The 26777-nt window shown below is 42.3% G+C and overlaps 1 protein-coding gene across 3 annotated transcripts in view; it reads left to right on the top strand.

The window, feature by feature from the left end:
* il16 (interleukin 16) overlaps positions 1 to 26777 on the top strand; it is a 116142-nt gene that overhangs the window by 69028 nt on the left and 20337 nt on the right. For all 3 annotated transcript variants that reach the window (XM_051920414.1, XM_051920413.1, XM_051920415.1), the window contains 3 exons: positions 8617 to 9119; positions 21494 to 21635; positions 23962 to 25240. In XM_051920414.1, the coding sequence (XP_051776374.1) occupies positions 8617 to 9119; positions 21494 to 21635; positions 23962 to 25240 (1924 nt within the window). The remainder of the gene's footprint in view (positions 1 to 8616; positions 9120 to 21493; positions 21636 to 23961; positions 25241 to 26777) is intronic.

Here is a 26777-nt window from a genome sequence, read left to right as displayed (position 1 = left end):
CGTCTGCGTAGGCAACGACCTTAAAACATGTAGTGGGACAAACTGGGATGCTGAGGCCAGAAAGACGACACCTGAGCTGCTGTAGGAGGGGCTCAATTGATAAAGAGTAGAGCATCCCTGAGAGTGGGCAGCCCTGGTGAATACCCCTGGTGACAGAGAAGGGGGCTGTCAGGGCACCATTAATCTTCAGAATGCCAAAGACATTTGTGTAAAGCATCTCAATATATTTGGAGAAGGAGGACCCAAACCCAAAAGCCTGTAAAACTCTGAACAGATATTTGTGATCCACTCTGTCAAAAGCTTTTTCTTGATCCAAAGAGATCAATCCTGCCTGTAAACCAAAAAGCTTGAAGTTGTAATTAGGTCTCGCACCAGAAATATATTATCAAAGATGGAGTGGTTTGGCACACAGTAGGTCTGATCTGACCTGATGACGCTCCTCATTACCCTACGCAGGCGAGTAGCCAGAGCCCTGGGCAGAATCTTGTAATCCGTACATAAAAGGCTAACAGGACGCCAGTTCTTGAGGTCAGACAGATCTCCTTTTTTTGGGAGCAGAGCGAGAACAGCCCTTCGACATGATAATGGCAGTTCATTGTTCAATATGCTCTCCCTGAAGACTGCTAATAAATCTGCACCTAATAAAGTCCAAAATGTTCTAAAAAATTCGATCGTCAGGCCGTCTATGCCAGGCGACTTTCCCGTATTTAGTCCGCTGAGGGCTGTAGTCAAGTCCTCCAAGCTGAGGGTTGTATCTAGAAGCTCTTTTTCTGTTTCGGGGATTTGTGGCAGGTTGTCTAGAAGACTCCTGGTCTCAGAAGAATCTTCTGTTGTTTCGGCACAGAACAGCTTTTTATAAAACTCCTGAGCTAGAGCCCTGATGGCCTCAGGCTCCTCGATGATGCGGCCATCCTCATTTTTCAGAGCGTGAATCACTTTACTCTGTGATCTTTTTTTCTCAAGTCCAAAAAAATATTGAGAAGGAGAATCCATTTCAGCCAACTCCTGAATTCCTGAGCGCACAAGAGCACCATGCACCCGTCTGTCCAGTAAGTCCATGAGATCTTGTTTCTTTGTCTTTAAATTCTCAAAGACACCATCGCTGAATGAGCTTTCTAAAGACGAAGAGAGTTCTAAGATGTCTTCCTCCAACTCTGCCATTGCCTTCCTCATATTCTGAGTTACATTTTGTGTGTATTGCTGACACAGCACTTTGATTTCAGTTTTTGAACAGTCCCACCACTGCTGCAGAGATGAAAAAGAAGATGTTGTCAATCTCCACCTCTTCCAGAAGAATTCAAAAACTTCAAAGAAGCGGACATCTTTCAGTAGACTGTTATTGAAGTGCCAGTATGATGGAAAAGAAGATTGAAATGGAAGAGAAACTTTGAGAAGGACAAGACTGTGATCAGAGAAGCCAGAAGGATGAATGGAGCAGTTCGCTATAAGATTGCTGTGGTGATTCAGACAATACACCCTGTCTAGTCGCGCCATGGAGATCGAGCCCGCCGAACCCTTCACCCACGTGTACTGGCGAATTCCTGGGTGTAATGCCCTCCAGACATCAAAAAGGTCGACCTTACTGAGGACTGACTTCAAGTGAGCCGCAGAGCTGGGGTGAGGCTCCAGGCCATTTCTATCTAACATGGCGTCATCGGTGCAGTTAAAACCCCCCCCCACAAAAACAAGATCTTCATCTTTGCACTGCAAAAGCAAGTCATGGAGCAATGAGAAAAACTGCAAACGCTCTCTGCCTTCATTGGGTGCATAAACATTTATAAAGACCCACGTTGTGCCCGCTAAGCTGGCTTCCACTTTCAGCAGTCTGCCTTTAACCACCTCTGTCACACTAGTCGAGTGAGAAAAAAGTAGAAAAGAGAATGGCGACCCCGGCACTAACACTCGACCCGTGACTCAAAAACACCTGCCCTTGCCACCCTCTGTGCCAGTCTGCTTGGTTAGCAGGGTCTGTGTGAGTTTCTTGCAAAAACACAACACCAAGCTGTTTATTAAGCAGATAATCAAACACGGCGACCCGCTTGTTGTCATGTCGACATCCATTGATGTTAAGAGTGCCAAAGTTACACAAAGGCATCAAAAAGCAAAAAAGAAAAGCAGTCACCAAAAACAACTTTAAGAAAGACATGGAAGGACGTGTCCAGCAGCGCATCATACTGGCTTGGGATTTAAGGAGCGTTTCACTCTGCTCATAACATTTTTCAGCCGCAGCGCTTCAGTTCTTTTAAGGCCTAAAACTGTAGCCTGGCGTAGGACCCCCTTAGCTGAGCTCAAAAACAGTTGAAGATCAGGGAAATGGTGACTAACATTCACACCCCTCTTGCCCTCAATAAATTTCACGAAGCGGATTATGCTGTCGTTACTGTAGCCACCACGGAAGCTCAGCTGAGGTGACAGACTGGACCGCACTGATGTCCCCGAGCCACCGCCGTCATCCTGACTCGTTGTACCCGTGTCTGCAGGCACCTCAGGCTCAACCTGAACATTCACAGAGTCGTCAGCTGCGGAGACTGAGCTCTCAGTTTTATTGTGCTTAACAGCAGCTTCGCTATATGCGGACCCGTCTTTCCTTTTTCTTAGAGCGGGTAAAGCCCGTGACATCTCATCCTCCATTTCTTGAACAGCACTCTCGCTGTTATCCGCTGGGGTGCTCATCTTATCGATCGCACCTTCAGCCCTAACATTCTCCTCAACCCCTCGTATCTGTTGTATGGATTCTGCGTCTATGATCTCAGCGCTGGGCAGAGCCCCGTTATCATGTACGGCAGCCACACTCACAGGCTGCTCAGCGCTGCCACTCGTGTGTGCAGAATTAACAGTAAAATCGTCCGTAGACATTGATCCGGCCTCGGCCGCAGCGTCCTTCTCTGGGGCGCTCTCTCCACTCTGCAAGTCTGTAATTGCGGGCTCGGGCTCTGCCTCAGCCGCCGGCTCAGCTGCACGTTCAGGTGCCGGCTGCGCCATCATAGCAGATAAGGAACTGCTCTGATCCTGCACACTCTGACCAGGACCCTCCATTAAATCCTCCTCCACATCAGAAAAAATGATGGAAGACTCACTGCCTTCATCGTCATATAATATCGAGTAGTCCTCACGGGTACTTCTGAGTCTGCTGTTACCTCAGAGCGCTTACACTGGTTAGCCTTGTGCCCCACTTGTCCGCACTTAAAACATTTCATGGACTCTGATGATACAAACACCACATAATCAAACCCATCCACTCTGAATTTGAGAGCCACATCGAGTTCACCCTGTAAATCGTTTAAAATCATCTGAACTTGTCTCCTGAAAGAGACGACATGCTTTAAGTCGGGTGATCGACAGCCCAAGGGCATCATTGAAACTTTCGATATGATCTGCCCATATCTTTCAAGTTCTTTAATAAGAATATCATTTTTTTAGAAACGGGGGAGCATTTGAAATAATCACTCTCCGTGCAGGAGTAGAAAGAGGCAAAACAGAAATTAACGTGCCATGAATAATCACACCATTCTGGACAAGAGCATGGACCAAACTCTCATCATTTAGAAAAACAACAACAGTTTTATTCATTCGTGACGCGGAATGGACATTTTTGCAGCCGATTAACTTGCCGACTTCCACTACGCACGTCTCAACAGAGACCATCGGATCAACCAGCAACTTCACGCCATGCCTGCGTGTTAAGTTTTCAAAATTGCACGGCATCAAGCCAGACGGCGTTTGTCTCGGCGCGGCCATTACGGCCACGCCGCAAATACAATACTGGGGCCAATAAGAAAAACAATATGTAGACAGCAAAAGAACCACTACACTTTAGAAAAAACAAAAATGATAAAGATTAGGAAAAAGAAAAGGAAATACTCACAAGACGACTCCGCACACCACCACCTCCCGCCAGCAACCCACAGACACGCCCACGACAGACCTACGTAATCAAACCACAGACGGACAGCGAAACAGCATAGATAGATAGATAGATAGATAGATTGTGTAGTAGCAAGATTAGACATTTAAATAGATTAACAAGAAACACATTACATAGATAGATAGATAGATAGATAGATAGATAGATAGATAGATAGATAGATAGATAGATTGTGTAGTAGCAAGATTAGACATTTAAATAGATTAACAAGAAACACATTAGATAGATAGATAGATAGATAGATAGATAGATAGATAGATAGATAGATAGATAGATAGATAGATAGATAGATAGATAGATAGATAGATAGATTAACAAGAAACACATTACATAGATAGATAGATAGACACATAGATAGATAGATAGATAGATAGATAGATAGATAGATAGATAGATAGATAGATTGTGTAGTAGCAAGATTAGACATTTAAATAGATTAACAAGAAACTCATTACATAGATAGATAGATAGATAGATAGATAGATAGATAGATAGATAGATAGATAGATAGATAGATAGATAGATAGATAGTGTAGTAGGCAAGATTAAAAATTTAGATAAATTAACAAGAAAGGCTCTTTAGTTGTAATCCATTGGCTCATTACTTCATTCATTAATATATTGATTCATTGATTGATTGATTGATTGATTGATTCATTTTTTCATTTTCCAAACCACTTATTTCATTTGTAACAGAACAGCCATGAAAGTTTTATATTACATAAATTTAAAAATGTTTTGAGAAACCTTCCAAAGAGCATCAGCAGGCCTCCAGAGAGACTAAAAGCTTCTTCTGGCCTCATATCCGGGATCGCATGAGTGTCATAAATTATGCATCCTGTTCAAGTGTTGCACTTCAAGAGCTCAAACAATCCTAAGAGTGAAAATGCTGTTACATCTTTTTACATTCATTGTTTTTACTGAGGGTACTAAAACTGGGCACCTTTGCCACTTTGCAGGTCCAAAAACCTGAGGTTGATTGTTTCTTAGACAGACCACTGTCTGTTCAGGATTTGTATGTCGTCTCTGTGTCCATGTCAGATTTTTCTGCCAGCGTCCCAAGGGTAGGCACATTAGGTAAACTGGTGACTGTTTGAATTGTCCATTTCTGATTTGGTCTTGCATATGTGAGTCCGTTTAGCCTCTAGAGCTGTGTTTCTCAGCCAATTTGCTGTCACTGCCTAATTTTTCTAATGGAAGTGTCCTTACAACCCACCGCCGGCTAGAGGTCCCCCTTGGGACCCACTTCTTGACCCACCACGACCAACTATCATTGTAAACAGTAACACCTCAGGACATGGAGTCCCATCCAGGGTTGGTATTTGTGTTGAGTGCAATGCTGCCGGGTCAGACCCTGACAATCCACTGCTCTATTGTAGGAAAAGCACATTTCAGAACACTGATGAATTAAGCATGGCTTGCACATAAGCAATACGGTTTATATTTTCCTTACTTTACGTAACACCACGCTTCTGCTGCAGTGAGCTGCAGCTGACACACAACCCTGCCCTGGATAAGACTTGGATATGCTAGTTATAGAGATGGATGGATGGATGGATGTCCTTTACTCCTGCAGAGCTGTAATTCAATCCTCAGACACATTATAGCGTATGAGGAGCAGTTGGTGTAGGTCAACAAATCCCTGTATTCCTGAAATTGTAAAAAAAAACAAAAACGTGTGCCTATAGATTTATTTTCTCAAAGTTCTGGTTTCCTGAGTCAAATGTTTACCTTCCAACAGGACAATGACCACAAGCACAAAGCAAAAGCAATGCAGGAGTGTCTCAGGGTCTACTCTGTGAATGTCCTTGATTGATTTGCAGAGAGAAATGGTAGATAATCCATGCACTCAGTTGTGGGAGATGTATGGTCTCCGTCCAACCTGGCAGATATTGAGAAGATTTGCAGAGAAGAACGGCAGAAACTCCCCACATTCCAGGTGTGCAAAGCTTGTTGAGCAAAACCCAAGAAAACTCCAGGCTGGAGTCAGCGGCAAAGGGTCTTCCACTAAATATGGAGTAAAGGGTCCGATTACTTGCATCAGTGGAACATTTCAGTTTTGTATTCGTCATACATTTGCAAAATCTGGGTATTGATGTGACGAAAAATGAATGATTTTAACACAAGGGTGCTATATAACCACATGAGAAAAAAGTGAAGGGCCTGAATATTAGATATGGAGGCTCTGAAGTATTTTATCTGTGACAGAGCAACTAAACCATTCCTCCATTCATCCATCCAGTTCTGAAACTGTGATTGGGGCCAGCAGGATTAGGCTCAAATAGAGAATATCCATTACTATACCAATGGTGGTGTGAACACTAGAGGGCACTGTTGCTGCTCAAACCCAACACAACAGACACAGGGCACAAGTTAAAAGCACAAAGAGCTGCTTTATTTTTAGGAAACTCTTCCCAAAGTGTTTCCCACCACCACAGCCGCACATAAATAATAGGCACAGTACACAGTTATTCTTTTTTCTTTGTTTCTTTCTCCTCCACTCCTCCCAGTAAGCTTCGTCCACCTTCCACCCGACTCTGGCTTGCATGTCAACCTAAAAATGCTTCTGCTCTTCTGCCCACGTGGTCTCCAAGCACTTCCGGGTTAGGCTGAAACCTCATGCCACTTTCACAGCATTCCCTGGTGGCACCCACAGTACCCAAAAGGGCCGAGATACAGAACTACAAGTCCCATGGTGCCCTGTGGGAATCCGGGGCACCACTGCAATCCAGGGAAGCTGCCATCTAGCATTCTGGGTGAGGCCGTGCCCTAAAGAAGCTGCCTTCCCCCATCCTTCCACCTCTTGGGCATCCCGGCCGGGTTGGGCTTCCGGCTGTCTCTTACAACAGTTAAACAAATATCCGCCAATCATTAACGTGATGGCGACACTCTATGCCAAGTGGGCATGAGCATAGGAAGTGGGTTGCTGACACTGCTACACCCTTTGCTGGACGAGCAGAATTGTAAAAGCTGAGGCTAGTGTTAAGCATCAAACATTTTATTTGCAGTGAAAGTAAGTTTTTTTATTTTTGGATATGGCTTCCCCTTAGTTTAATTTGCATGCAGCTTTTCCTATGAAAAACTTAGACGCACACTAGCCTGTTACCGTCGGCTCCTTTTTGTAGCAGCATGCAATGCAGTTAACAGTACAAAACAGAGGGGCATCAACAATGGCACCATAGACCATGCAAACCCATTCTATTCATATGCTAAGAAATTTCTGTTCTGATAGATGTGCAATCATAATTCATCGTTAGTGATGAGCAAACCATGCAGAGTTCACTTAGCCATGAGTTTGGTGAAATTGGGCCATCTGTTGGAATGAAAAAAAAACATTTTATTACTACAAGAGTTTGTGATGCGCCATCTGTTGAAATGAAAAATACAATGCATTTTATTACTACAAGTGTTTGGGATGCACCACCTTTTAGAATGAAAAATGCAATACATTTTATTACTACAAGTGTTTATGATGCGCCATCTGTTAGAATGAAAAATCCAATGCATTTTTTTACAAGTGTTTATGAGGTGCCATCTTTTGGAATGAAAAATACAATGCATTTTATTACTACAAGTCTTTGTGATGTGCCATCTGTTGGAATGAAAAATACAATGCATTTTAATACTGCAAGTGTTTTGGATGTGCCATCTTTTAGAATGAAAAAACCAATACATTTTATTACTACAAGTGTTTAAGATGCACCATCTGTTAGAATGAAAAATCCAATGCATTTTATTACAAGTGTTTATGAGGTGCCATCTTTTGGAATGAAAAATCCAATGCATTTTATTCCAAGTGTTTATGATGCACCATCTGTTAGAATGAAAAATCCAATGCATTTTATTACAAGTGTTTATGAGGTGCCATCTTTTGGAATGAAAAATACAATGCATTTTATTACTACAAGTACTACAAGTGCCATCTGTTGGAATCAAAAATACAATGCATTTTAATACTGTAAGTGTTTTGGATGCGCCATCTTTTAGAATGAAAAACAATACATTTTATTACTACAAGTGTTTGGGATGCACCATGTTTTAGAATGAAAAATGCAATACATTTTATTAGTACAAGTGTTTATGATGTGCCATCTGTTGGAATGAAAAATGCAATGCATTTTATTACTACAAGTGTTTACGGTGCACCATATGTTAGAAATAAAAAATACAGTGCATTTTATTAATACAAGAGTTTGTGATGTGCCATCTGTTGACATTGCAATGCAAAATGACATATCAATGGGATGGACACACAGATACACAAACACTTATCCTTTTATTAAGGTGGATGAGTCAGTAGTAATTTTAGTCTTTGACACACAGCGTTTTTTATCAATTTTAAATCTGCTTTGAATCACCTTTAAAACATTAGTGAGTGCTGCTGCTTGGATAATATGTAGTCTCCAAATTTAAGGTGGGCCACCAATCAACACAACCAACATTCTCCCTACCGTCAGAGTCACCCTCCACCCCCCCATAACATCACACTGCTTTCCTTGATCCTTTGTATCATAACAATAGCGACTGGGCCAGATATTTGAACCAGGACATTAATTTGCATGGAAGCAGTGAACTGAGTTGGCAGTTTTAGTTTATTTTTCAAAGTTTTCTATCAACATCTTGATCTAGAGTTACAAAGAATCTTACTTAATATTTGAGCAAACTTCTTTTTTCTTTTTTTTGTTGTCAAGGTCAGAAGAAAGCAGACATTTGCTTCCATGGAAAACCAATGTGTGCAAAATGCTTGGCAAGAATCTGCCCCCAGGCGAACAAACGGGCTCAGAAGGCGATGATGCGCTCCAGCAGTGACACGACTTATAATCACAAGTCACCCGGTGCCAATGGTGGCACAAACAGCCCTAATGAAAGCGCGGGCCTCACGTGCCTAGCTCGCAGTGTCGATGTCCCCATGATGTCTCCTGAAATGAGCCAAGGAGAACCTGATGTGCTAAGCAAAATGCACCAGGAGGGCAACAACATAAAGCAGAGTGCCATCCCGAAACTCTCCAATCAGCAGCTGATAGAATTCATCATCCGGACCTCGAGAGCGTCACGACCCAAACCGCTTCCACCGCCGAGAAGATACTTTAAGCAGCAAGAGTCTTCAACAGAAGAGCCCTCTTTGGATGTGGGAGCAATGGATACAGATGCACCTTCCCAAAAGAATGAATATGTGTCTAGTATCATGAGCAAGGTATGTAAAAAACGAAAAATGATCATCAAGAGCATGATTGCTGGTTCATGGAGTCTGATCTTAAGTTTAGATCAAATCTTTGAAATGAAAATGTCATCTTGGTGCCATACAGCATCACCACCCATCCATCCATCTATTATCTAAGCTGGGCAATCCAAATCAGGGCCAAGCAACCCGGGATGTGTTGTCAGCCCACCATATTAAACTACCTGAGTGACGTTTACGATAAGGTACCATTCTAATTTAGGATCTGTATCCAGCAGGGGGCACTCTTTCTCCCCCAGGATGTGTTTCTTGATGGCTAGAACCAATGCCATCCCTTTTGTACCCATTACAAGAGAGAAGAGTATGGTACTAAAAGAGATATACAGTAAAGCCTTGAAATGCGAGTAACTTAGTCTGCGAGTGTTTTGCAAGACAAGCTAAAATTTTAATACATTTTAACTTGATAAACGAGTGAGATCTCACAATTCGAGTAGTACGTATACACTTTGCCTGCCGAGCGTCACGTGATCACAACTGAGCCCATGGTTCTTCTCTCTCTGCGGGATTGTGGGTATTCATCTCCCATGCTTGGTCTCAGTTGGCGTGCCTCACTCATATCCATACGAGCGTATACCGTTTACTACAGCATTGTGACCTCGTGTGTGTGCGTAAAGCATTTTTCATATTTTGTGTGCGAGCGATGAATCTGTTTAACGACAATGCAATGTCACATTTCCGCAAAATCCTCAAAAGGAGGCAAAAGCAACTGTCATTGGTAGAGGTGGGCGGTATGACCAAAATTCTATATCACGGTATTTTTCTAAATTATCCCGGTTTCACGGTATTAGACGGTATTTTTTTCCCCATGCATGAGTGAATGTTAACCACATTTTCCACTGCAATTACTGCAGTAGACTGGCTAAGAATAACCTATTCCACTGTTATGAGAATTGTACATCGTACAAAAAAACATTTTAATGTGCACACAAGTATTAATACAGGTTTGCATGGCCCCATAAAGTGATAGTTTTCAAGGGGGTGACACTAATGAAGAGAAGGAATCACATTGCATGACAGTTGCAGTCAAAATATAGAACCTTTTTATTGAACAAATTTTGCAAAAACTTAAACTATGATTTTGACAACATATTTTCAACCATCCAAAGAGGCATTTAGACTTAGTAAAATATCCAGAGGTGTTTGTCAAAACTTGTATTGCACTGAACATGCCTTAGAAAAGGAATAAATAGTAAATATTTTTTGTGAACCAACTACACTTTCTGTTAATGTTAACAATCTCTGTCCACTGACACATTAAAGTGACTTTTTAAACAACTTTACCATCAATGAACTGCATAATATTTAAACTAATAAATAATAACAATAAAATAAATAATAGTATTATTACTGATAGCTGCACTATTACTTCAAGACTTCAAGCACAGGTGCATTACACAGTATTCACCAAATTAAAATAAAATAAAACAAGTACAACTTTGTGATGACATCCTTACCAACTGTACCATCATTTAGGCAAACTGCATTAATATGGGCCTTGCTTCAAGCTAAGCTATATACATAAATAAAATAACTGCAACTGGCATTTACTGTATAATGCTATTTGTGGTATAGCCCTACGGAAGTGCATTAGGGCCACGTTGAAGAAAAAAAAAATACAGTAAAGAGGGAAGAAAAAAAAAACAAACTACCGGTATATGTCAAGAATAAAGTCGACATGCTGACTTTATTCTCGACATTTCCACTTTAATTTTGACGCTTATGTCAAGATTAAAGTCAACATTTCCACTTTATTTTCATAGTTTACTTCATAATTAAAGTAGAATGTCATAAACTAAACTTCATCCTAAAATCAATGTTTAATTTACTTGATTTTCTCAAACCCCGTCATAAGTTAATGCAGCACATTAAATGCTTTGTGTTGTGTTCCCCGACCCAGTTGTTAATCACTACGCTTCTTAAACTGACTTCCTATGCACTAAGAGGAGGCAGCAATCACCGCACAGAATCCATTCACTTCATGGTATTCCTGCTCTCTACAAATTTAGAATGCTAAGATAAATACTTGATATCATTTTCATGATGAAATGCATTAAAGCAGGTATTAAACAAGCACGGTAGTGAGGCGGTAGTGCTGCTCCCTGGCAGTTAGGGGTCCCCAGGTGTACGTTCAGTGTAGAGACCTTTATGGCAGGTGTGACGAGGCTCCAAAAAACTGGATGTATGAATGGGTATCGCACAGGTTTAACTTAAATATTGTGTAAATGTTGGGTTTGTGATCTGGTGGTCGGAGACACGAACACAGAATTCAATGCATGTTCTTCTGAGCGGGCTTTCTTTATTGCACGCGTGTTGTCTCTATCTGACGTACTAAAACCTCAGTTCCTATCCGTCCTTTTTCTTTCTCCACATAACCAATCACTACACGATAAACGTCTTCGTGAAATTAAAACTAGTGATAAACTTAGCCCACGGAGTGTTCAGAACTTTAAAAATATCTTCGTTATACATGTTTAATTATGCCATCCATTCAGAGTTGCGCCCATCAGAGATAGATAGATAGATAGATAGATAGATAGATAGATAGATAGATAAAGTATCTATCTATCTATCTATCTATCTATCTATCTATCTATCTATCTATCTATCTATCTATCTATCTATCTCTGAACGAGTCGCCAGCACATCAAAGGATGAATACAAGCAAAACATACACTAGCAGGGTCAATATAGCACAATAAAACCCCACATCCTACATGACTTTGAAAGGAAACTGAAGCGCCGAGTAAACCCACCAGAAAAACATGCAAATGCAAGGCAGGCACGCCGCCGTGCCCCCATATGATTAATGCATGCTTTAATGCATTTCACCATGAAAATTATATTAAGTATTTATTTTAGCATTCTAAATGTTCAGAGAGAAGGAAGATCATGAAGTGAATGTATTCTGTCCGGCGATCGCTGCCGGCGCCTCCTGTTAGTGCAAGAAGAAGTCAGTTTAGGAATCACTTAACACAACGCATTTAATGTGCTATATAACTTATGACGGGGTTTGAAAACATATCGTCACACTATTATACAGTACCCAGGTACATTACACTGTATTGAAAACAAATAAAACAAGTACAACTTGGCTTGCAGTATTATCCAGTAGTATAGAAACAGTATTTACACATCTGACCTTTTAAAACTAAAGTATCTCCAGGCTCTCTGTCCATTTTCACCACGCAGCATTCCTATGCTACCGCCCACTATTTGGTGGTGTAGCAGTGAAAAAGAGCACTAGTGCAACAAATCTGTGTTTAGCGGTGTAGCAGTGAAACAGGTCCCCACTTGAACAGTTTCCCTCTGCGCCACGTTCCGAACGTCGTTTAGGCAATTTAAACCGGTGTTGCGGTATAAGAAAAATCCATATCATAAAAAAAATAAAAAACGGTTTTCGGTATGAACCGGTATACCGCCAAGCACTAGTCATTGGATTCCAGTGAGCCAACAGATAGCAGTGATTCCGTTAGTTATAGTTAGTTATAGTGAGAGTCATCCTACACAATAACCTCCTCCTCTCTTCTCTCTCGTCTCCCTCACACCAGCCACAATTCTTTTCAAAGGTAAAGTGCAGGTTAATTTGTTTTATATATTTTTTACTTTATATTTTGTATTAATCATTTTTATATGAATATTTTTGGGTTGTGGAACGAATCATCTGAGTTTCCATTATTTCTTATGGGAAAATTTGCTTTGATATACGAGTGCTTTGGATTACAAGCACGTTTCCGGAACAAATTATGCTCGCAAACCAAGGCACCACTGTATTTATTTAACTTGCTTTAAAAGATAACATTCATTAGAATATAATGCATAACCCTGTATACATACATATTCAAGCCAAGGGACATGACAGCCAAGTGGGAGAACGCTGACACACGGATGTCCCATCCAGCAAGGAATGTCGGCGGCATAGTGAAACCCTTCTGACCAGAGCTGTAATGTGGCAAAATGACGCCTGGTGTCGAAAGGGAAAATAAGGTCCCTTCTTCAATGAAAATGAATAAAACAAATGCATTGTATTCACAAAGAAAACAAAAAAATGTTGTTTTGGAATTTTATTTATTTACATAAACAAATTACAAAACTTTTGATAAAATTAACACAATATATAAAAAAATGCCCTATCAGGTTTAATTCTTTGAGGGCTGAATATTTTTTCCAAAAGCACACAAAGCAATGGTTTCCACACATAAATCAACATAAAACGTCTGTTGCTATGTGCTGTGCCTGCTGTTGGCACATGTTTGGCATCTCTGGCAGCAGTGGCTGCACGGGGGACACCTCGATTGGTCAGCAGGAATGCCTGGCTGTCTTTGCACAGCAGGTGGGCGGTGGTGACGGTCGCAGTGTGACACAATCTGGTTTGTCATCGTAAGTGGTGGTCCTCCCATCAGCTGCATGAAAGTGTTCAGCTATCACGATCCGCTGGGGGCCGATCAGAACTCACTTTCGTTTATCAGTATCAATCTCCAGATCACTTGCATCAGACTTGGTTTCTGACAAGTAAGTACGAAATTACATAAAACGTCCATGGAGTATTTTTGCTTTGTACATTCGCTTTGGTCTCTCACCAGATGTCGATGCCATTTTAGAGGTTCTTTGCTCTTCGCTACTCCTACACACTTAGGGAATCGAGGTTAAATCAGCAAAGCTGTGTAACTTTCCTTTTAACAAAGAGATTTGAACTAAAATATAAGGGCGAATTTTGTCGTAGTTTACGGCTGATTACTGTCCTCTACCCCTGAATTTTGACAAAAGTCGACATCCGCCCTGAAAGAGTTAATCAAACTCTAATTAGCTTCAAACACACCAAGAGCGTAAAGATACGTTTAGACAGAGGGTCCCTCCGAGAGCGTAATGACTGGTTGTGCATCACGGCTCTGACAATAAAAGCATGCACCGCTCAGTTACATCTACTACGTCTACTCCAAATCAACAGTACCAGGCTGTAAATCCATTCATCCTCTTCCGCTTATTCGAGATCGGGTCGCGGGGGCAGCAGCTTGAGCAGAGATTCACAGACTGAGCTCTCCCCGGCCACTTCTTCTAGCTCTTCCGGGGGAACCTCGAGGCGTTCCCAGGCCAGCCAAGAGACATAATCCCTCCAGCGTCTCCTGGGTCTTCCCCAGGGTCTCCTCCCGGTTAAACGTGCCCGGAACACCTCACCAGGGAGGCATCCAAGAGGCATCCTGATCAGATGCCCGAGCCACCTCATCTGAGTCCTCTCAATGTGGAGGAGCAGCGGCTCTACTCTGAGCTCCTCCCGGATGACTGAGCTTCTCACTCTATCTTTAAGGGAAAGCCCAGATACCCTGCGGAGGAAACAAATTTCAGACACTTGTATTCGCGATCTCATTCTTTCGGTCACTACCCACAGCTCATGACCATAGGTGAGGGTAGGAGCGTAGGTCGACTGGTAAATTGAGAGCTTTACCTTACGGCTCAGCTCCCTTTTCACCACGACAGACCAATGCAGAGCCCTCATCACTGCGGACGCCGCACCGATCCGCCTGTCCATCTCACGCTCCATTCTTCCTTCACTCGTGAACAAGACCCTGAGATACTTGAACTCCTCCACTTGGGGAAGGATCTCGCTCCCAACCCTGAGAGGGCACTCCACCCTTTTCCTGCTGAGGACCATGGTCTCGGATCTGGAGGTGCTGATTTCCATCCCAGCCACTTCACACTCGGCTGCGAACCGATCCAGAGAGAGCTGAAGATCACGGCCTGATAAAGCAAACAGGACAACATCATCTGCAAAAAGCAGTGACCCAATCCTGAGCCCACCAAACCGGACCCCCTCAACGCCCTGACTGCGCCTAGAAATTCTATCCATAAAAGTTATGAACAGAAATGGGCTGTATAGTGAATGTAAATGTTCATTTTTATCTGACGCTCACGGACCCCCTGAAACCCATCCATGGACACCCTAGGGGTCCACGGACTTCAGGTTAAGAACCCCTGTTATAGAGTGTAGGTCAAGTGTGCACTGAAGGATGGGGAGAGTGAATTCCACTACCCCAGATAAGAGATATGCAGCAGTACTAGGTGGGACCAGTACTAGGTGGGATTACACCCCGTCAAGCTTATGTGATGTATGGGGAAAATGCGACACGCCCAATGAACTGGGAAATATTGATGAAACCAGTTGGAAGCAGGATGGCAGGGAATGGAATGATTGGGAGTCAGATGGCAGAGACAAATCTCTTAGCAGATAAGAATTGTAATAAAAGTATGGTTTGCCCACCCTTTCGCACTCATTTCACTTGATTGCAATTAAAGGCCTGATCCTGCTGCCTTCCTGAGACTCTGTGTGCCTTCTTGAGTAAAGCCGGGCTGCCCTGACCTCTGCCACGACTGTTCTGCCTTGTAATGCTGCTAGGATTGGCTCCAACTCCCTGCAAACCAAGCAGGTTCTTCTACTGTATGTAATGTTATAGTTCTTGGCATCTGCCAACACCAAAATGACCAAAAATAAATCATGAAAGCACTGAGGCACAGGAAGAGAATTAGCAAATGAACAAAAAGCTTGAAGCGTTAGGCTCGCTCGCCCACCACCCTTATCTGCAGTTGCTCAAACGTCCTCTTGTGCAACATTTCTCTCTTAGATGAATGGTTTCCTTTCAAATTTGCAGAATCAAGTGCTGCACACAGCCTTGAAGATCAGAGTTAATGAAGGCAAATAGTTTTCAATGCTTTGACAGCTTTTATAAAATGGCAAACGCAAAGCCTGTGAGATAAAATAAAAAGGGCCAAGACCTCAAAATCCACAGCCTGAAGAACACAGGCACGCTTGTGGGCGCTTGCTGCTGCCGCCAACGCATCTGACGCTGTTACGAAAAGTGAAAATTTGCAGAAGAATGAAGCGACGGCTAAAGAGGAAGTGTAAAAGTGAATAAGAAACTGCAGATGGCAAAGCTTGTTGTATGGCGGACCCTCACTACCATTGGTGCCTGATTTACTGCTGGTGATAGAGCACCAAAGTTTGCCCTACCTAACAGAGTGGAACCCGGGACTGCAGGGGACAGACAACCCTGTGACACCCTGTGGAGTGGCAAAGTTGGCACCAGACTACAGGTGGGTGTCTTGTAGTTCAGGACCGACTGAGATCAGAATTGAGAGATGGCAGACACAAAAAGGGGGATCATTTTGCTTTTAAATTGGTAATGCCCGGCTGGCAGATTACCACAAACCCAGCAAGCAAGGTTCCATTTCATGCCATGAAAGAGATGAAGGCCATGGACGGCTGGCATGAAGCTACACCACTTCCTGCAGTAAACATGGCAGTACACGGTCTTGAGTCAGGAAAGTGGGGACTATGAGACCCCCTTTAAGTTGTGAGGTCTAGGACAACTGAAAGAAGGATAGAGATCTTGTGCTCAGTTAGCGTAAATATCTAGGATGGTGTGGCCCCTTTAATATAAGTGGGGGGACCTGGCACTGAGATTCAAAGATCGGAGTGTGTGGGAGCGGGGGGTCCCCCTGTGCACTCCGAAATGCAGCACATTTTGCACCACATCACTCTACAGCTGCCTCCCTACAACGTCACACCAGGCTCAGCAATGAAGCATCAACCCCCTTCATGAAGTCGTGATAAGTAGTGGTGTCCCCCCATGAACTCCTGATCTCGCCTCATTTTGCATGGCATCATTTTTTTTTTATTTTGTAGAAGCCTCCCTGGTGCGCCTCGCCATACATTGCATTGTGCCATATCACGCTTTTTTTCACGTCACGTATTTTCCATGAAGGTTACAGTTCCCGTTGTGTGGTGGGAACACAACACACAAAAGTGGCCAGAAGACCACAAGTGGCCCAGGGCCTACTCAGTACAGGAACACACTGATGGTGGAAAAGCGGCCCCTGAGTGCAAAGTACCTCGGGTGGCAGAGCTGGGAATGACATCACAGCCAAGTTGATCGCGTTCCAGTAAAACATCCAGAAAACTACTATGGACGTGTCCAGGAAAACCATTGCTGTGTTTGCTCCGTTGGAATAAACAACAGTTGATAACAACGCATTATGCCGCATTTTGTACATCCAAACACCGTAGCAACATGGCCGGGGATAGAACTTGGACTTGTGACTGATTTAATGAGACACAAATCGACAGAAGCGCCAGTAAACTGTATAATACTTCAGCTTCCAATAAGTTCATGGTGTACATCACCATTTTGGATTAACGACATAATCTAAAGTCAGTAGTAGAAGCAGTATCTGTAGCAGACAAGTGTTACATTAGAATCAAGAATCGTAATGTCTGTCTCTCTTAACTCTACACCAGGGGTGCCCACACTTTTTCGGCTTGCTAGCTACTTTTAAAATGACCAGGTCGAAATGATCTACTTACATTAAAAATGCTATATATATATATATACTGAGTATACTTTATACATAAAATATATGTTGTCGTACCTTGCATAACTGAATAACCCTTATGGCACAATAACCATTCAATACATGTATGGTCACTACAGTATTTGGATTTAATAATCTTCATGTGGGATAAGGCTGACTCGCACAAATAAGTAGAGCAGAATAATGCAGTCAAGGAGGTAGTACATTTCCTCATGTTTGGGTACTTTTCCTCTGTGAGTAAGTTCCAAAACTGTCCATGAGCCCCATACTTCAGCTGAATGTCATCCTGTAGTGTCAAAATCTCATCCTCCACTGTAGAGGAGTTTTAGGTGAAACAGTATTGCAATTTTTCATGCAGGTGAATCCCCCTCAACATCTTCTCTAAGTGGATAGCACTTAAATGTAGCGATTGGCTCAAGTAAAGCTGAGTCTTGAAACCATCTGTCAAAGTCTGGTAGACGATTTTCAATCTGCTCTGTGTAGCGTATGCTGTCAAGTTGCGCACACGCCTTCCATTGCGTCTCCAGCTCTGACACGAGGTTTTGGATGTTCCCCAAATCAAGGTGCTTTAGCTTTGAGGACAGATGTTGCATTTTTCGTTTGAAAGCATTAACTGCGCTAATCATATTGACCATGGAGTTCTCTTTTCCCTGCAGCTGTAAATTAAGCTCATTCAACATGATCGTAAAAAAAATGCCAAGTCTAGCGGCCATTGATCGTTATTAAGTTGCTTGTATTCTGCATGTTTAATGACAAGGAGAAACTCCTTTTTCTCCGGAAAGGGGTCTCAAAATCTCAGCAAGAATTTCTCCCTAGCCATCTGTCTCAACAAAGGCCTCTTTTATCATCTCTCCGTCTCGGAAGGACTTCTTATGCTTAATGATCAAGTGACTCACGATGCTTCAGTGTGTCTGCCTTTGCGCTTTGCTTTTGAATTCAGCCGAGTGAAAAATGACGGCTGTCCGTTTAACTGCGATTTTAGTTCCCTCTCCTTTCTCTTTCTCAGATTGCTTTTCGGAAGGAAGTCAGTTTCGTAGTTTTTATGAACAGTTTGAAAGTGCCTTTCCACATTTTCCTTCTATGTATTAGCAATGATAGATCGACAGATCAGACAGATGCACTTAGATTGTAACTTTGTGAGAAAAAAAAATCCTCTTCCAATTCCACATCCAGCCCATACCCAAACAAACCACACCAACAATTTTTTTTTTAAATCCCTTCTTTAGTCGATGTAAATTGGAAGGCTAACTAGATCACTTAGATAGCCAGAGTTTTGCAGTAGCTTGCGTGTTTGATCGTGTGTGTGGGATGACCAGTGTGTTAGAAGAAAAGAGATCTCAGACTGGCCGCCCTGTATGTCAATCAAGTGGCAAATGCCATAGGGAGGATATATGATAGATTAACATTTAAAAAAAATGTTTTTTTGAATGCAACACGATCTACCTGCACTACCTTTACGATCTACCGGTCAATCACGATCGACGTATTGGGCACCCCTGCTCTACACCATATGCTGCTTCCATGACTGTAAAAGCTGTATTAAAAAGCTGTATATCTTTCTAAACCAAAGCCTGTGTGAGAAACAACCAACAACAATATCTCATCTCTGCTTTTTTCATGATGGACATCAGTTATGGCTTAATTCTCTATTCCACCACCACCTCCAGCAGGACCAGAGGACGTCCCATAACTGAGCTTGCCTTCTTTTATTTGGTTGATTCCCTGGGCCTCTTGTGATGTGATGTTACCAGCCCAGCACACCACATTGACTATATGATAGATAGATAGATAGATAGATAGATAGATAGATAGATAGATAGATAGATAGATAGATAGATAGATAGATAGATAGATAGATAGATAGATAGATAGATAGATAGATAGATATTTTTACTATATTTTGATAGTTTGTGGGCATTAATTGTATTTGGTTTGTCGTTATCGTTCCGTCTGTGTCTTTTGTTTCTTGATGTGCGGTGGCACAGTGGTCGGTTCAGATACTGTGCAATTTTTGCCTACAATAATCATTCCAGCATTGCTGGCCTATGCTTCCCAGCATTTAAAAGAACATTTCACCGTTATAATCCACGTCAAACGTGTTCAGTTCCTCGCTCCCCTCTGACTTCAATGCATTTCACAGAGTTCTGCGAGGTTACCAAACATTTTTATGATTTAACTGAACTCACAGCAAAGTGAAGTCCGCATTGTTCACTCATGACTTTTAGCAGATGTGTATATGAGTTAATAAATGTATGTGTTTCTAAATACAGTAAATAAGATAAAACCTCTGCATATGCAATTACAGTATTAGATTAGATAAACTTTATTAATCTGAAGGAGAAATTCAGAGACATACAGCAGCAAAAAGAAAAAAAAACAAATTGTATATAACAGATAATATAGCCAATCAATCAATCAATCAATCAATCAGTCAGTCAATAAACATAAATAAATGTGTATTGTGCAGATATTTCAATATGCCCAGAGAGCATGTACTGTACTTGTCCTAAATGAATTAAGATTGCGTGCTCTTGTCACATGCGCAGTATCTTTGTGTTACGCGAAGCTTTGTTATTTTCCTCGTACCGTTTATCGTTGTAAATCTCTGCAGCATCCTGAAACGTTCCAGTAAAATAAATAGTGCCATTTTTGAATAAATGAGATTGAATTGCATCGGCATTCCTAAACCCCAGTAATTTCAATTCCTGCCTTTTTCTGTATTTCAAGTCGTGTGTTTCTCTCTGCCAGAGCTGAGATTAGTATAGCATGACTACGTTCTTGGCCAGACAGAATTAATCATCTGGACATTCCTAGCAGAGAAACTTTTTTTATCCTTTTGAGTAAAATAACAGAGACATCTTTTGCAGTTGATTCCTTATTTATTCTCCAATTTGGGGTGGCACAGTGTCTCTCTCTCTCTCTGCCTTACAGTTCCAGTGCCCCGGGTTTGAAATCCCTCACCCTGGTCGCCATTTCTTTGTGGAGTTTGCTTGTTGCCGCCATGTCTTGGTGATTTTGTCCCTTTAGGTACTCCAGTTTTCTTCCTCCATTCCTATAGGCATGCAGGTTATGCTAAAGGTGACCTCGGCGGGAGTGTGTGGACGAGTGTCCCCTGTCCTCAGCTGGTTCCTCCGTGGACCCAGTGCTTACTTATTAGTGTGTTGATCTCTGATTTACCCTCAGAAAAACCTTAAAAGGGTGTCAGGAATGGAATACGCAGCTGCGGGACGACTTCCGGTGGCACACCGTGGCTTGTTGGAAGCACTTCCGGGTAATATGGAAGGAAAACAGGGAGGTCCTCTTCTGGCAGCACCCTCCACCCTCACCCAAGGACTTCTTGACGGCTGCGTTTCTGGATTCCAATTCCCATGCAGCCCTGCAGGTGTTCAAACTGGGACTACTTGTAAGGAACACTGCTGCCTATTAATTTTTTGGGATGAACTGCTCCCAGCTTCCAGCTCTGACCAGTCCATTCATCCTTCCAGCAACCCAGTCAGGAGAGAAATAATAAGGCATCCTGGCTGGGTATTGTATGGCCATCATTCACTTATGGCTTCCTGGCCGGCGTAGAAGTCTTCCTCCATCCTGGCAGGGATGCCTATTCATCCTTCTGGGCACTTACAGTTGTAATGATTGAGGATATGAAATACTTAATGAAGAGGAAAGAAAAATATGTACTCAGAGAACAAAGTACTTTTTAATAGGATGAGAAGTGTAGACTTGCTATTTTACATATTTGATTAGAGTTAAGATTAAAATAATAACACTGACTCCTCATATGCATTAATGACCTGTCACTTGCAAATCTGCAGCTTTCGCCTGGCCGCTCTGCTCGGGTGTTGCTCAGTGTGTACGTACATGTATGGCGATGTGAAGTGAACGGGGTGGCGAGCGGATGCATTACTTTACCTTTTGTGGTCTACGCTACAGCAGAACAAAAAAAAATGTATTTCCTGTTTTTGTTACAGGAAGTAGACAGCCGGCTGATATCAGGAGGAACTAAAAGAGATCTTACTAACGTTATTAATGCTTGTTCATCAAGTGGAATCGGGCAGAACTCGGAGAACACACCACTAAACACCAGCAAATGGGAGAAAGAAAGAAACCAAAGTACGTATGAAAACTCAATGGTGGTGAATGTTAAATGCAAGACACATTAGCTATGTGTGTAATGGACATCACTTTAGAGTCACTTTGAGGTTATTATTATTATTTATTTAATATATATATATATATATATATGAGAATCAGAGATACTTGGGATAGCTCAATCACCCAGTAGAGCAGTAGACTGTTGTAATCTGAGGGCCAAATCTCGACTTCTGTGGGTTTTGTACGTGTTAAGAGAAAGAGGATTGACAAGCTATGCTGGTCTTAAAGGCCGGAACTCTTCAAAGATTTCTTATATCACTCCTACTGTAATGTGATGTGATGTTGAGTTGTGTTGTGTTGTGTGGTGTGATGTGATGTGTGTGGCGCTGAGTTGCGTTGCGTTGCGTTGTGATTTGATGTTATGCTATGCCATGTCATATTGTGTTGTGTGATGTGATTTTGTCATGTTATGTTGTGTTGCATTGCGTTGTGTGATGTGATGTTGTTATGTTATGTTACATTAAGTTATGCTGTTGTATTGTGTTGTGTGGTGTGATGTGATGTTGTAATGTTGTGTTGTGTTGTGTGATGTGATGCGATGCGGTGCTGTGTTGTGTTGTATGATGTGATGTTGTTATGTTATGTTACATTATGTTGTGCTGTGTTGTGTGATCAGATGAGATAAGATGTTGTGTTATGTGATGTGATGTTATGCTATGCCATGTCATATTGTGTTGTGTGGTGTGATGTGATGTTGTTATGTTGTGTTGTGTCGTGTGATGCGATGCGATGCGGTGCTGTGTTGTGTTGTGTGATATGATGTTGTTATGTTATGTTACGTTATGTTGTGTTCTATTGTTTTGTGTGGTGTGATGAGACGAGATAAGATGTTGTGCTATATGATTTGATTTTATGCTATGCCATGTCATATTGTGTTGTGTGGTGTGATATTGTTATATTATGTTGTATTGTGCTGTGTTGTGTGATGTGATGTGATGTTGTGTTGTGTTGTGCAATGTTGTTATTTATGTTGTGTTGTGTTATGTTGTGTGGTGTGATGAGACGAGGTAAGATGTTGTGTTATGTGATGTGATGTTATGCTATGTCATATTGTGTTGTGTGGTGTGATGTGATGTTGTTATGTTGTGTTGTGTCATGTGATGCGATGCGATGTGGTGCTGTGTTGTGTTGTGTTGTGTGATGTGATGTTGTTATGTTATGTTGTGTTGTGTTGTGTGATGTGATGTGGTGCTGTGTTGTGTTGTGTGATGTGATGTTGTTATGTTACATTATGTTGTGTTGTATTGTGTTGTGTGGTGTGATGAGACGAGATAAGATGTTGATAGATAGATAGATAGATAGATAGATAGATAGATAGATAGATAGATAGATAGATAGATAGATAGATAGATAGATTTGATGTTATGCTATTCCATGTCATATTGTGTTGTGTGATGTTGTTATTGTGTAGTGTGATGTTATGTTATGTTGTGTTGTGTTGTGTGATGCGATGAGATAAAATGTGTTGTGTTGTGTTGTGTGATGTGATGTGGTGTTGTGTTGTGTGATGTTGTGGTGTGTTGTGTTGTGCGATGTGATGTTGTTATGTTATGTCGTGTTGTGCGATGTGGTGCAGGGCAGTATTGTGTTATATGATGTGATGTATTATGTGATGTTGTTATGCTATGTTATGTTGTGTTGTGTTATGTGATTTGATGTTATGTTATGTGATGTTGTGTTATGTGATGTGTTTTGTTGTGTTGTGTGATGTGATGTGATGTGATGTTATGTCATGTTATGTGATGTGATGTGGTGTAATGTTGTTATGTTGTGTTGTGTTGTGCAATGCGGTGCGGTGTTGTGTTGTGTGATGTGATGTTGTGTTGTGTTGTGTGATGTTATGTTATGTTATGTTATGTTATTGACTGGTGAAATAGGAAGACAAAATGTTGTGAACAAATCTTCGATCTTATGGGTATTTTTGAGTGATCACTATGGTCATCTTCTAATAAAGTCCATTTTTTCTAGCTTCTTAAGAAAGAACTATCTAGATAACAGATAAGGTATGTTTATCAAAAAAAAAAGGTCAGGTAGTATATTGGGCCCCCCAAAACATTTCAATATACACCTTTGTTTTAAAATCTTCAATGGGAAATTCTTTGTTTAACCCTAACCAGAAATATCATCCTAAATTATATTTTGCAGAATGAGCCCAAAATATTTTTTTTGTCTAGAAAAAAATGAATCAATATTGCTGACGCATACTCTGAAAGTTGTCCATGCCTTTCAGACTTGACTTTCTTTGACGTCTAGTGCTAACAAGTCACTCTTTGTTTGATTCCAGCTGAGATCTCAACACCAGCTAAGCGGCCGCTCCTCAGAAGGCAAGCCCACGTAGATAACTTCCTGGATCAGAAAGTGCACGATCCTTGGGTGAGGATCTCCGATTGTCTCGAGGGTCAGGCTGCCATCATGAATCCAGAAAATGGACAAACAGAGTCGGACCATCCCGAAAGTCTCTCTCCTGGTGTTTCAAAAGGTGAACATGTTTCCAGTGTGAAGAAAGGTCCTCCTGTAGCTCCAAAGCCGACATGGGCTCGCCAGAGCTTAAAGGGTCTCAAGAATGGAAAGCCAGTAGAAGCTGAAAAGAAAACCACTGACTCCGGAAGAAGCTTTGGGACAAGTTCAAGAACGGCAACGCCAAGCACAAAGATGTCCATAAAGCAAAAGATTAACTCGTTTGAAACTTTCTCCAGCCCAGCGTCCCAAGAGAGATCACCTAAAAAGTTCACTTCCTTGCCTTCTACCCCCTTGATGGCCAAATCACCCAGTAGATGTGAAACAAGTGTTGCACCAAAAGTCCCTGGTTCTGCTACACCAAAGGCTATGGCAAACGATTCACCAAACAGCAGACATCTGTCATCAGAAATGATCAGCAAATCCACAGAAGGAGCCTTCACATCAGCAACAGTAAGCAGCAGACCAGAAGATAGAAAGGAGAGCTCGGTAGAACTAAAACATGCAAAGGACAGTTTGGTGGAACCAGTCAATGGAAAGGACAATTCAATGGAGCCAGAAGATGTTAAAGACAATTCAATGGAACCATCAGGTGAAAAGGAAACTTTGGTGGTAGGGTCAGTGCAAGCAGAAGATGCCAAAACTTCAGCAGAAGACATAACCATCACCATCACAAATTCGCAATTTTCGAGTTCTTCGCCATTGCCTTCCTCATCCTACCCTAGGAGGAGCAGCAGTACTAAAAGCGTACCTCCTGGACTAACCATAGAAACCAATGACGGAATGGAGGTGGTCAAGACTCCCAGCCAGAGAACACGAAGCTTTCCGCTGGCTACTCCCCAGTCCTCTGAAGCCTATGGCCTAAAGATATATGACGAGGAAAGCTTCAGCAAAATCCTCTCCTTCAGTAACCAGGTATCTCATGCCCTGATGAGGTCCATGCGCTCCCTTCCCCAATCCCCTGTGACCTGGCCCAGCAATCCATGGACTCCGCCTACGGAATCTCCTCAAGTAACAGTGGATGATGAAACGTCTTTGACGGAGAAGAGCCTTTTGTCTGCTCCAGACGGGGATGGTAACCATCAGGAGAAAGGATTTTCTGTGAGGTAAGTCCGAGACGACTTCTGTTCCAAATTAAGCAACAGGGAAATACAGCTGGGAAATCCGAAACGATCATGGTCTATCCATCTTCACATAACAACTGTGACCACAAGGGGGCTGCCCAGAAAGCCCCCAAACCACAGACACCACAATACAGCACACGTTGGTGTGATAACATAAAGGATTTTTATTCACGCAGTAATCAGCCACGGTAACAATACAAATCAATTCAGCAATTCGTCCCCCTCTCTACCTCCCTCTGAGTGTTGCCCGCTGCCTCCCGACTCTGACTGGTCCATGTGTGGCAGTGGGCTCCTTTTTAAGCCTGACACGGGAATGCGTCTGGCACTTCCAGGGCATGAAGATAGTAGGGAGGTCCTCCCCCTTGCCAGTGCCTTCTGTAGGCACGTAGGGACCCCTGCAAGACTGTATTTCTGGATTCCATCTCCCAAGCGGTTGACTGTATTAGGACCACTGCCACCTGGTGTATGGGGAATGGAACAGCACCCTATTCTCAGCTTCTGCTGGTCCATTTATTAAATCATACTGGCCGGATACAAAAGTATCTTCCATTTTCCTGTCCCACAGGCCACTTTGTCTGTGTCGTCGTAATAAAACATCTTCCCGATCTGGTTGGGATGCGCGTTCTCCTCTTACACACCGTAAAAATGACAGCTCTCCATGGATTGCATATTAGGCCAACGTGTATAGAGTAACAATGTGACCTGCTATCGCTTAAACCTAAAATTCAAACGTCGAATGGGGGGGCTCTCTGTATGAGGGTTTTATTTTCTCGCTGTTTTTGAATGGTTTCCAGCCAAAGTCACAGACAGGTTAATTTGGACAAGTGCCATAATGACCCCCAAACACACCATGTGCTGAGTAATCAACTTTTAAGTGTCATCAAACCTCACGTGACATATGCAGGTGTTGAAAATGGACTCAAAGATTCGGCCATTCTTTGTAGCCCTTTTATGCAAGTTCGGAGTTGGTGCTTATCATGGCATTGCCCGCCCTGGACAGGAGGCCAATCCATCCACACCAGCTGAATCCATTTATACTAAGTTGCATGTCTTTGAGATGGATGATAAGCCTACAAAGAGAACATTCAAACCTGACGCAGGCAGAGACTGCTGGGATATGAACCCAGAAACCTGGAGGTGTGAGTCTGCAGTGCAAACCGCAGGACCACCCATCAATTTATTTATTCTTTTTGGGGGGAGGATTGCATTCTGTTTAATCATTTTACTTGCTGATCTTGTAACTTCATGACTGCCACGGTGAATGATGTGCTGGAATGAGTAGACCACCAGCAAGCCAAGCCATTGAACTCCCACACTCGCTCGCTCACTAAACTGCTTTGACTCAACAGTGCAGTCACTGAAGGCCTAAAGACCACCCCAGAAGCATAGCACTGTACAAGACCCGGCTCTGGGTGGCTCAGCTGTCTATTTCTGGACACGGAATGATGTGTTTTTACCCTTTCACCTATTTTTTAAGTATGCTTAGAACATTTCAACCATTTTGATGACAACAGGTCAT

Source organism: Erpetoichthys calabaricus, chromosome 17 (genome assembly GCF_900747795.2).
Source record: "Erpetoichthys calabaricus chromosome 17, fErpCal1.3, whole genome shotgun sequence".
NCBI classification, from domain to species: Eukaryota; Metazoa; Chordata; class Cladistia; order Polypteriformes; family Polypteridae; genus Erpetoichthys; species Erpetoichthys calabaricus.
This window is presented reverse-complemented; position numbering and strand designations above follow the sequence as displayed.